Below are 12,165 nucleotides of genomic sequence, written 5' to 3' on the forward strand. Positions count from 1 at the left end.
GGAAATAAGTTAGATCAGACATTTCCAAATACCAATTAAAGAGACAATACATTGGTTAAAAAACAATTTCTAAAAACAAACAAGTTTCCTACCTACATTACTAACATCAGCTTAGGATTACTGAAACAAATAATATTTACACATTTTCTTTTTACTATTTATGCTGTTTGCTCTTTGCATTTCCTCATCTTGGAGAATAAGTGTTATTTTAACTTTTGTTTATAATAATCTTAGACTTGCTACAACATTTGTATAGAAAACACTGAAAGAAATGTTTGTTAAAGTTTCCACTAACATTTTTTTTAACTTATGGAAAAATGGCCTTCAATTTTGTAAAGGTTTATTTTATAAAACCTAAAATATTTTGATTAAATTTGATCTGAGGTTTGCCAATAAGAAACATGAAACATATGCAGAGGCACAGCAACATGGTTAAGAGTCTACCAAACACTTTCAAGTCTATTCTTCAAATCAGATAGTAAAAGTGTTTAAGAACATGTTTCATTTCGTTTCACATTTCAAAACCCCCAAAGTAAAATCCTTTTAACTCAAATCAGGACAAATTCTGTACCACAAACCTGTTAAAGACAAACTATGAATTTCTGAAAAAATAATAACCCTGACCTCAGAGTTACAGCTTTCAGCTGATGTACACTGAGAAATGGAAAATAGTAAAATAAGAATTTTATCAGATGAAAAAAATATGAAAAGTAATTGGTCATGTCTAGGTAATGTTCAAAACAAATACATGCAGGCCAGTAAAATTATATAATGAAAAAAAGATCATATAAACCATAAGACTTAAAATGTTTATTCATGTGAGTAAGTTTACATATGTAAAGCCACGATTCAGCAAACTACTTAAGCACATGAATAATTTAATTAAACGCAAGGGACTATTACATGCTTAATGATAAGTGCATGCTTAAGTATCTTGCTGAGCTAAGGCTGAAGTATTTACAGTACAGAATTCAGGCCTAATCCTGAAAGCTACTAAACAGCCTCTGCAGCCACTGATTTCAGGACAGATCCTTAGACTTCTACATCCCATTTATTAATCAGGACATGGGGATGGATACAAAATATGCAGTGAAGAAAGTGTTGGTTTACAGAGGGTCTTCTTACTTACCAGTGGCTTGACAGAAGAGGTGAAAGGTTCCATGGACACTAACATGCTGTGCCTGGTCACTTAGGAAAGGTGGTAACAACATGACCATTACAAGCTCTGTGCTAGACCAAACATCAGGCATGGTATTGGTGAGTGAAGGAGGTGAATCACTTCCCACACAGGACAAAAAGGAGGTACCAGTAGGAGGGAAAGGTATAGAAGATGAGGCTGCATGACAGAAGAGGACAGAAAAGAAAAAAGAGGGCACTAAGGAAAAAGGTTTTAAGAAATACATAACACACCGAAGAAATAATGCAAAAAGGACAAATGAGTTTTAGAAGGATGACAAATGAAAATCACTAGATTCCTAGAAATGGTCTATTCACTCTCTACCCCTATGAATTTAAAGCTAAAGAGAAAACCTATGTGAAATTCATTACAGAAGTCTCATTAAAGAAAAGCAAAACATAAGGCTTTACAATATTTAAAGTGGTTTCACTACGTACATTGGATGAAAGTCAAGAATATAATACAACTTATTTTAATATTTATTCTGTTGCTTTTCATATGTACATAATTAAAAATAGAAAAATAAAACCAAACTGAATCTTATAAAATATAAACTGTTTACACTAAGATGATCTAAATTATATTATGTTTGAATGAGAGGTCAACAAAAACAACAACAAAAAAGAAGCCTGGGCATACTGCTATTTACTATGACAATTCTATTTGTAACAACATTTACAGAAAGACACTATGGAAGAAACATTTCTTAAAGAACTGTACCGCACAAAAAACTTTTACAGACAAATAGTGCCGCTGTGAACCAGATTTAGAATGCTTGTACTTTTTCACTTGCAGGCATGAGTCATGTGACAATTCAGCTAACCAATTCTTTTGAGCAACTCCAGTTTCAGTCTCCAGTTGCATACGAGATTGGTAGAAGTTAACCAGAAATAGTGAAAAATTGCACAGACTGTTATTAAAGAGAAGTTCAGTTACTTTTGAGTATAAAACTGCAATATTGTCTTGTCTAGCTATCAACTGCAGCAAGTTTACCCCATCCAATTATTACATCAAATTCTTCTAATAAATTCTGTATTGGTTCTTACAGTGCAAAAGCCTCTCTGAGTGGCATGGCTAAGTGACAGCTGCTTCCTGTGCCATTTCATTTAAAAAAAATAAATCCAGTTTTATATAGCAACACAATACGATGGTGTCCATCTTGTTGGGGATTTTTTTTAAATCTTACCTATGCTCCTGCAATCCCGAAAAAATAACATCTACTCAAATGACTGTTGTACCTAAATTTCTAGAAAGCAAAAAGATAGCACTTAAAGCAAAGATTATCCCTGAGAAACTTACGCAAATCAAACCAGCTCTTTCCCAATGTACATTTAATTCTACAAGGTACACAAACAGCAATTTTTAAAAATTAATTCTTAAACCAATCAAAGCTACCCAACTTGCCAACAGACTCAAAACGTTATGCTAAGAATAAGAATCACTAGAAGCAAAGAAATGTCCCAATCTGGACAAAGTGCTATAATTTACCAATCTGATAAACTAAACTTCATTTCCAATTTGGAATTAAAATGAAATTAGTTGTTTTTAAATGGCAGCTTAAATATGTGCATACTGGAAGTATTTTATTTAGTTGATTGCATTAGAGTCATTTTTATTCTATGGAAGAAAAGGGATTAAATAAATCAGTAACTGCATTTGCAACTGTTAAAAGTACTCTGAAAAATCCCGGAACAAACATGGTGATCTGCAACTGGCCATTTTTTAAAAACCATGAAATACGATTATCGGATACACCAGAACATTGCTTTCTATTCTAGCAAGGTTTGAAATTGGCACGCTGAATCTTTTAAGCGCACATAACCCTCCATGGCTAAGTTGTCACATCCAAAAGTATCCGTGCTCAAATAATTAACTGTAAGAACCACAGTTATTTTCATGATTAATGTGGAGGAATTTCTCTTTCAGTCACCCTCCGCATCTGAGTCAGCATATTTTAGTTCACACTTAACATCAAAAGGTTTGTCCTTGACTTCTTTGTGAGCCTGCAAGGAGACATCATCATGTTGAATCTGGCCATTTCCACAATCTGGCTCAGTCTCATATCCAGTGTCATGAGCTGGCTTTGGCTGCTCTCCAGTTTGATTCTGGATACTGCCTTGCTCCACTAGAGTTTCTTTTACACTTTGCTCACAATCAGAAAAATCTGATTTGGGTTTTTTCTTACCAAGTAACATAGCAGAGCGGAATTTTAAACACTGGTCTGGTAAATAGCCTTTGTAACAGTTGTAGGACAACAGACTTAGGAAGAGAACAAAAAAGAACAGAAAGAGAAATATTAAAAGGAAATTATCATTTGACTTTAAGAACATTGTCTTTTCAGGGACTCCATCAGGAACAGAATTGAAGATTTCAGGGTTGGAGGTTGCGCTTGCTAGGATGGGGCCGATTGGCTTTCTTATTATCCTTCCTGTTGTTATTGGTATAATCTGGGTGGTCGAAGTCTGAGCAGTAGACCCTTCTGTTGGCACAGTTGACATTTTTGGTACATCGGTATTACCTTCCGTCTGTGCTGCTGGTTGAATTGGGTCCACTGTAGTAGGCTGGATTTTTTTCAGTTCCAAAACATGTTTAGCCACCACTTGAGAAAATTTCTTATTCTTCACTTTTTCTTCTGACAAACACTGATAAATACCACTATCTCCTTCTGATAAATTGAAGATGAGCAGTGCTTTCTCCAGAAGACGATACTTGGGGCTCTCAACTTTCAATACATCATCTTTGAATTTCCAAACTACCTGGGCCAGGTTGGATTTTTGAGAACATTTGAGTTCTGCTGTGCTCCCATGCTTGAATGTATGCTGCAGAGAATTCTCTCTTACTTTATCTGGAACATCAAAATAAATTTGCAAAGTATCAGCAATGATTTTTGATTGCATTAATCCCTATAGTTTCATGATTCTGTAGTCATAAAGGAAATGTAACGTTTACTCCGTGAAGTCTACCTCTATTCCTCAGTTTGAAACAGGATTACATCACCACCAACTAGGTACTTTTTAGTTCACGCCAGCAGGGTCTACACGGGACAGTTAGTGCGCAACACTTCAGAGTGCTCTCCAGGTCACACCCCCATAGTCCAGACTGTGGTGATGGGTAGACAAGCCCCTAGGCCATGAAGACATTGAAAATCTGAACAAACCACCAAACAGCAGTTATGCCTGAGATACTGAGGGATATAAGACATCAGGCTTTAGGATTTACACTAACTTCTTAACAATTAAGAATTAGGATTGGGCCTTTACGGGGTAGATTATCCCACATCTGCCTATAAGGAGTGTCTTGCACCTTCCTCTGTAGGACCCGATGCTAGTCACTTTTAGAGACTGTCAGGATATTGGCCTAGATAGACCACCGGTCTAATCCCATATGGTAATTGTTATGTGTAAGTAGTACATTTTTGAGTACATAAATATTGTAAGCATCTGAAAGAAATCTACATATGATATTGATATTACTCAGAAATACCACTTCTCAGTTGTAACACTCTAACCCCCAAAACAAAACAAAAAAAAATTTAAAAAAACCCAACACACACACAAAACATACAGCATGATAAAACTAATTAAGTAGCAAAAAGCATTCTTATAGTGGTCCATACAATGCTTGACTTAATAATACACATGGTAATGTAAACCCTGTGAAAACCTCAACTACTACAATGTAAGTCTCCTGGAATCCTATTTCTCCCCAAGGATTCCTGGATGTGGTGACAGCAGCAACACACATTACAAAAAAGAAAAGCTGTGATTATTTGAGCTTTCAATACACTGACGCACCATTTCAGCTACTCTAGATATCTGCTCAGTGGTATTCAGAACCTTCTCCTAACCATAAATCAATTTATCTGAAGATCATTTCCTTTGCTCTAACCATAATAATCAGGTATTCTTAACTGCCATTAGAATTCCCAAGTGATCTAATAAGTATCAAGAATGCAATTAAGGACTCTAATGTAATTCCTTATGGCAAACATCATTCTCATTCATAAGCAGCAGCTGCAGTGGCCCAGGTTCATTTTATTATTTATTACACTGAATGTAACACTATGCAATGTACGTCTATCAATACAGACATTCTAAGATAATACATATACTGTACAGATGCTCAAATACAATATATAAAACTTAAGTCTAAACACATGAAATGGGAATGCACATTGATAAATAAAAATACAAAACACTTGAATAAACATGACAATTTAAAAGCATTGCATATTTATTTTTTAAATCACTTTTATAAAAACACAAAAAACTTACCAGGGCAGGAAGAGGCATCACCACCTACGTTCTGAATCCAATCCCTATACGAATTAATCAAGCATTAAAAGTTGTAATCATATATTCCTCACTACCACCCCATGATTAAAAGGAGCAGGATAATGGTGATGCTTAAATTATGCAGACAATCACAATATCGTGGTAGTCATCTAATAGGAAAGTCAGTGTTTAAAGATACACTATGTACATGGACCATTAATACAAGTAAATTGTTACAGCATGCTTCTTGTTCATTAATGTCAACTGGACTTTTTAAAATAAAAACAATTATAAATGATAAAAAAGGTCACAAATGTATACATATTACATAATTTTGTCAGGGAATATTTACATGATGTAGAATTTCTTATTGCTAACCATAGGAGAGACAACAGGTGCAATTACCTTTCAATTTCATCTTCTTTAAGAATATTAATACAGGAGGCTTCATGTGACTTCCAAGCACAGTAGGGATCTCTAGCTAGAACACAGTCAACACAAGTGCTGTACTTGTCACAGAATGCAACGGGAGATTGAACCACACCAGAATTGGAACCTGCATAGAGATACCTTTTGCCCTGTGGATGTAACAGAGAGAGACCATCCACAATCACCCTTTGGAAATCATGTAACAAACATATTACATTGATTAATTAACCACATTCTTAGGACTTGCAGGCAGAGAACAAGAGGACAGCCAAGAAAATGATGGATAGACCATCCACAGAAGGACAGAGTGGATCTGGGGCAAGCATTGGACCAGCAAGCCTGGAAAATACTGATCCAGTGACCAAGCCCAGTTAGCTGAGAAAAGGAGGGGGAGGGGCAGAAGAAGAAAATTAGGACTTGATAGGGCATATTCTAAAATACAGATATATAATAGTAGAGGACCGGTGGGAGACAAGGGAAGGAGTACTTTGTTTTGAATAGTATTTTAAAAAGGCAAGAAAGTTATCTCAGCATGAGGGTGTGGATTAGATGATCCCTCGAGGTTCCTTGCAACCCTACATTTCTATGATTCTATGATCCTGACAGTGTTCAATGACTGGAAAAATGAGGGGAAATTGTGAGAGTTATGAGAGCTTGTAATAAGAGTAAAATATTCAACTTTAAACCTATGAGTTATCCATAGATTTAGAGGTGGGAAAACAATAGATTTTTTGATTCACTGGCAATTCCAAAATAAAAAAAATTGTTTCGAGTCAAATACCACATTTTCTTTTGACAAAATTGAAATGTTTTATTTAAATTTCAACCATTTTAAAATGTTTTTGATTTTTTAATAAAAGAAAAATTTTAAAACTAAACATCATTTTGAACCAAAAAAAAAAGAAATTTTGTTTCAAAAAGGTCAAAACAAAATGTTTACATTTTTTCAGAATATTTGAAAATTTGTATTTTTATTTTTTTTACCAAAACAATTTGGTAAAATGGACATGCACTAGCAGTATTGTTAAATCTGCATTTCTGAAAAAAGTTTCAGATGAAAAATCTCACTCAGGGCTGCGCATGCAAAACCCATACTGCTAAGGACTCCAAAAAATGGGAATGGAGGGTTGGTCGTGGGTTCCACACTGATGATAACATTGCAGAGACTCACAGTTACTACAGGGTAAGGTAACTGTTGTCTTTTCTGAGTGTGTCACAGTGTGAATCCCACTGTAGGTGACTGGCAAGCAGTATTCTTCCTGGATGGTGGGAATGAGGAGTTTCAGTTGCATTAGAAAAATAACTGAAGTACCACTCTCGTGACCTTGGCATCAGACATGGTTGCTGTGTCACAGACATAATGTTTAACAAAGATCAGTGGTTTGTTCCACGTTGCTGCCCTGCAGTTCTCAGACACAAACACATTTCTAAAGCAGGTCAAAGATGCTACCTGTGCACTGGCGGAGCATGCCTTGTTATTCGGAGAGACTCAGCAGGTATCTGACAGCAGGTAGAAATGCACTGTGATCCACTTAGAGGTTGTCTGTGATGAGATGGCTTGGCCTTTTGATGGGCTGGATATGGCCACGAGGCAGGGAGACCAGCCTAAAAGGTTGGTTAAGCTCTGTTAGGGTAATATAACAAGGCTCTTGAAATGTCCAACACATGTAGCTTCTTCTCTCCTGGGGCTGAATGAGGTTTCAGGAAAGACTGGAAGGTTAATTGACTATTTTAGATGAAATTATGAGACCACATAGGGATGAAGTTAGGATGTGGTCTCAGAAGCGTCCCTATGAAAAGAGGCATTCCTTCCTGTTCTGCAGAATGCCACAGTGCAGATCCTGATGGACAACACATCTGTAATGAACTACATAAATAAGCACACAGGCGCTTGTTCATCCCCTCTCTGCCAGCAGACTGTAGACTTGGTGTCATCACCATGAGGTAACCCCACTGGCTCTGCACCTTTCAGGAGTCAGTGACAGTCTGGCAGACTTCTTAAGCGGACGTATACTGACATGGGCATGAGTGGTCACTGCAGAATTCCATCACAGAACTGATATTTCACCATTGGGGGACTTCTACAATAGATCTGTTCATCACAGAGAACACCACGTTTTAATTTTTGCTCTAGAGGGGGCATGAGACTGACCACCTTATCAGACACTTTCCTGCTACAGAGGTCTCCAGGCCTCCTGTATTCCTTTCCCCCAATTCTCCTGATCTTGAGGGTAAGGCTACTCCAGACAGGCTACGCTGATTGTGATAGCTCCGGCTTGGATGTTGGTTGGCTGAGTACTACCCACAGGGACCATTCTCGACAGGTTTGAGAAATTCTTATACTACCCAGGAAGCCATCTGCTAGGAAGACTTACTCCTCCAAATGGAAATGTTTCTCCATATGGGCTGTCCAACATAATATAAACCTAATAGAAACTCCCACATCAAAGATCCTCAAGTATGTGCAGCATTTGAAGCGTGCTAGATTGGCATTTAGTTCTCTCAAAGTCCACGTTCCTGCTGTATCGGCATGTCACCATTCTGATTCAGTTGTATTTGGTCTCACATTTGATGGTATCAAAGCTCCTCCGAGGCCTCTTGATACTTATCCACCTGTCTCCTATGTGGAATCTCAATATCACTCTCCTGAAATCCATGAAGCCTGTTTGATAGATCACCTTACCCTCAAGATAACCACCAAAAAAAAGGCAATCCTCTCAGCCTGAAAGGTTAGCAAGCTCCAAGCCCTTATGGCTAGACCTCCTTACAAGGGTCTTAGACTCTAGGACATTCATACAAATATTCATATAGTTCTGAGACCATATCCCCTGCATCTGCAGATGGTTCTGGTGGGTTCCCCAATCTATCCCCAAGGTGCCTGTGATGAGTGTCATAATCGAGAAGGGGGCAAAGAAGGGCACCCCCTTTTGTATATTTCCTGGCCTCAGCTACCAAGTGAGCTCTCGCGAGACGTAGGACGAGACTGTGATTCTCTTGATCATATGGTACTTGGACAGAGAGTACACTGATCTCAGCCATAGCTATAAGGGTCACAGGTGAAGTCTGGCAATTGGCATCACTTACATATATGCCAACATGTGACCCTGTAGCCCCAGACATATTCAACATCACTGCTGGATTTCATTTTACATTATTTGCCACTGACTGGAGAGACTGCAACTTGTTCATTCTCTGGGAGATAGGGCAATCCTAGCTGGCTTGGAAACTGTCAATATGTTGAATATATAAATTTTTTCTTATAATGACAGATGTCTCCTCTCTAGCAGCTCTACAATTCTCATACATTCTTGAAACAACTTTAAACCATCCAGCACTGACACCAGTACAGAGGACACTACCTTGTTGGGTGATAGAGAGAGATTTTTTGTGCTTGAGTAGGGCCAGAGCAGTAGCAACCTCCTGCGTCCAGTTCTTGGTAGTCCTCTCTCTCCAGGTCTGGCCAGGGATACTGCTGGGGAGAGCATCCTCTTCTTAGAGTGTAGTGGAGACTGGCTCCTAGAAGCACAAGGCAGGACACTAGTAGGCCCACTAGGACTATGGCAGCATGCAATAAGGCCACTGCGAGCTTGTTTGATATTGGCCAATCCAAGGCCATTCCTGATGGGGCAGTGGTTGAGCCCTTTAGGGACAGCTGGCTGGCCTTTTGGTGATGTTGCCCTTGGATCTCAGAAGAGAGGATTCTCTGCTTAAAGAAGGCAAGAAGATACGCCTCAGTGACAGGAAGAATGAGTAAATCTCTTCTAGAGACAATGGGCACTCTCATTACAGGGTCTGCACTCGTAATGAAGACGGTCCTGCTTTCTTGCAGGGTCATGTCAGTTAGCTTTATTTCAGTTGTAGGAGTCGGTATGGAAGGTTGTGTCACTGGTACTGGGTTAGGTGTCGGAGAAGTTATTTTCTGCGTTGCAGGCTATTCCTAATCACCAGCCTTCAGCGCTGTGGGGGATTTTGTGGGTCTCTCTCCTATGGATTTAAGAGGTCCATCTTTGTGCAAAGACAATAAGCTCCACCTGGATTTTCTGGCTCTGTGTTTGGAGACACCCCCTTGGAGCTGGGCTTCAGTACCAGTGGTGTTGATGTCAGTGCACTCTGCTTTCGTGCTGGTGATGTTGATGCCAATGCGGGTGCCAGTCTTTCCTTGATGTTGTCTTTTCTGAGCTGGTCTTAGGCACCACATGTTTACTAGATGAGGTGCTGGTAGAAGCTGCCTTTGTCTTCAGAGCCGAAGAGACAGTAATTGATTGTTCTAGCAGAGAAAACTTTAACTGCATGTCCCATGATTTACACGCCTTTACAGAGAATGAGAGGCATGCAAAGTACCTATGTAGCACATGGGACTCTCCTAGATAGAAGAAGCATCTGCCGTGCTCGTCTTTTAATGGGATTAGTCTGTTGTGGGAAGGGCAGGCTCACACGCTTATAATCTACCATATTGCGGTACCCTGTACAGGAGAGGGGTGTTTATGGGGGTATAACCATACAAATTCAGTCCAGATACGTCTAGGTTATTCACAGCAGTTCTAAAGAGTTTGGGCAAGAAGAGTTCTGAAGAGGTTTGGAAAATTTAGCTAGAGTGGATTAGACAATTGTCAGGTTTCATCTCGCTGCTCCAGGCAATATCGGGGAACTGGGAGAAGGTTGCACTCACCCTGTCCCTTATGTTTTTGCATAGGAGCTTGAGTAGACAGAGTGCCCATGCATGACCCTGACAGCCACTGCTGTTCAAGAGACTCCAATCTCATGGGCATGCCAACAGTGGGATCCATGCTGACACATACTCAAAGAACCAAAAGAAATTGGTGATAAAATTGTGGGGAAAAATGGAACAGGAGACATGAATATAAAGAAAGACAAAGGAAACATTTAATGTCTATTCCCTCTGTGTGCGTAATGGTTACCATTAAAAAACATCAAGCATTGCTAACAGTTACTGCACATCGATGTTTGAGTTATTTTATTTCTCTTTACTTAGTGATGGAAATAAATACAGCGTCTGTTGGTTAATACTGGCAGACTGGCGTGTGTGTGTGTGTCCATTTCCATTGTGTCTGGTAAAATTAAACACAGAACAACCTACTTTTGAATATTACAGTAGAAGTTATTTTATATTAATTTACAAGTTTTATTTTAATAAAATAGTTTAATAACAATATTGCAGCATATGTTGAATTAGAACATAAGAATAGCCATACTGGGTCAGACCAAAAGACCATCTATCTCAGTATCCTGTCTTCTGACAGTGGCCAGTGCCAGATGCTTCAGGAGAAATGAACACAACAGGACAATTTTGAGTCATCCATCCCGATGTCCAGTCCCAGCTTCTAGCAGTTGGAGGCTCAGGGACACTTGGAGCATGAGGCTGCATTCCTGATCATCTTGCCTATTAGCCACTGATAGACCTATCCTTCATGAACTTACCTAATTTATTTTTTCAACCTAGTTATCTTTTGGCCTTCACAACATCCCGCGACAACAAGGTTCACAGGTTGACTATGCATTGTGTGAAGAAGTACTTCATTTTGTTTTAAACCTGCCGCCTATTAATTTAATCAGGTAACCTCTAGTTCTTGTGTTATGTGAAAGGGTAAACAACACTTCCTCCATACCATTCATGATTTTATAGACCTCTATCAATTCCTCCCCACAACCCCAGTCATTTCTTTTCTAAGCTGAACTGTCCCAGTCTTTTTAATCTCTCCTCATATGGAAGCTGTTTCATACCCCTGAATCATTTTTGCTGCCCTTCTCTGCACCTTTTCCAATTATTGTTTGAGATGGGGTAACCAGAACTGCACACAGTATTCAAGGAGTGGGCGTACCATGGATTTATATAGTGGCATTGTCATATATTCTATTTTATTATCCATCCCTTTCCTAACATTTTCTAACATTGTTAGCTTTTTTGACTGCCACTGGACATTGAGTGGCTGTTTTCAGAGAATTATTTTAACAGCATTATTTAAATAATTAACACCCCAACAAAAAGTCAAAGTCAAAAGGGAAAAAGAAAAATTTAAATAAGTGATTAAAAAGATTTTTTTAAATGATAGTTTCTAAATTATATGCCTCATATCATTAAATTAGCTCTTATCTCCCAAATAATTTGAGTGAAGAAAAGAAGAATTTTCATTACATTTCTTTTGAGAGTGGAAACCTTATATTGCTTTTGAAATTCAACTTGTATAATATTTTCTTGTGATGCAGCACAAATACATGGAAGATACTGGACAATTACCTAGGAATCTACAGACTTGGAATGCTTTT

At 38.4% G+C, this 12,165-nt stretch overlaps 1 protein-coding gene across 10 annotated transcripts in view; it reads right to left on the reverse strand.

The window, feature by feature from the left end:
• SEMA4D (semaphorin 4D) overlaps positions 1-12,165 on the reverse strand; it is a 154,738-nt gene that overhangs the window by 20,180 nt on the left and 122,393 nt on the right. For 6 of the 10 annotated variants that reach the window (XM_030568003.1, XM_030568005.1, XM_030568006.1 and 3 more), the window contains exons 13-15: positions 5,857-6,029; positions 5,452-5,495; positions 2,492-4,022 (exon numbers count right to left, since the gene is read on the reverse strand). In XM_030568003.1, the coding sequence (XP_030423863.1) occupies positions 3,100-4,022; positions 5,452-5,495; positions 5,857-6,029 (1,140 nt within the window). In that variant the 3' untranslated portion in view covers positions 2,492-3,099. Of the gene's footprint in view, positions 1-1,129; positions 1,337-2,491; positions 4,023-5,451; positions 5,496-5,856; positions 6,030-12,165 lie in introns of those variants that run through there. The other 4 variants (XM_030568011.1, XM_030568010.1, XM_030568013.1 and 1 more) reach the window with 2 other exon arrangements.

The sequence above is a fragment of the Gopherus evgoodei genome, chromosome 6 (assembly GCF_007399415.2).
Source record: "Gopherus evgoodei ecotype Sinaloan lineage chromosome 6, rGopEvg1_v1.p, whole genome shotgun sequence".
Taxonomy (NCBI): Eukaryota; Metazoa; Chordata; order Testudines; family Testudinidae; genus Gopherus; species Gopherus evgoodei.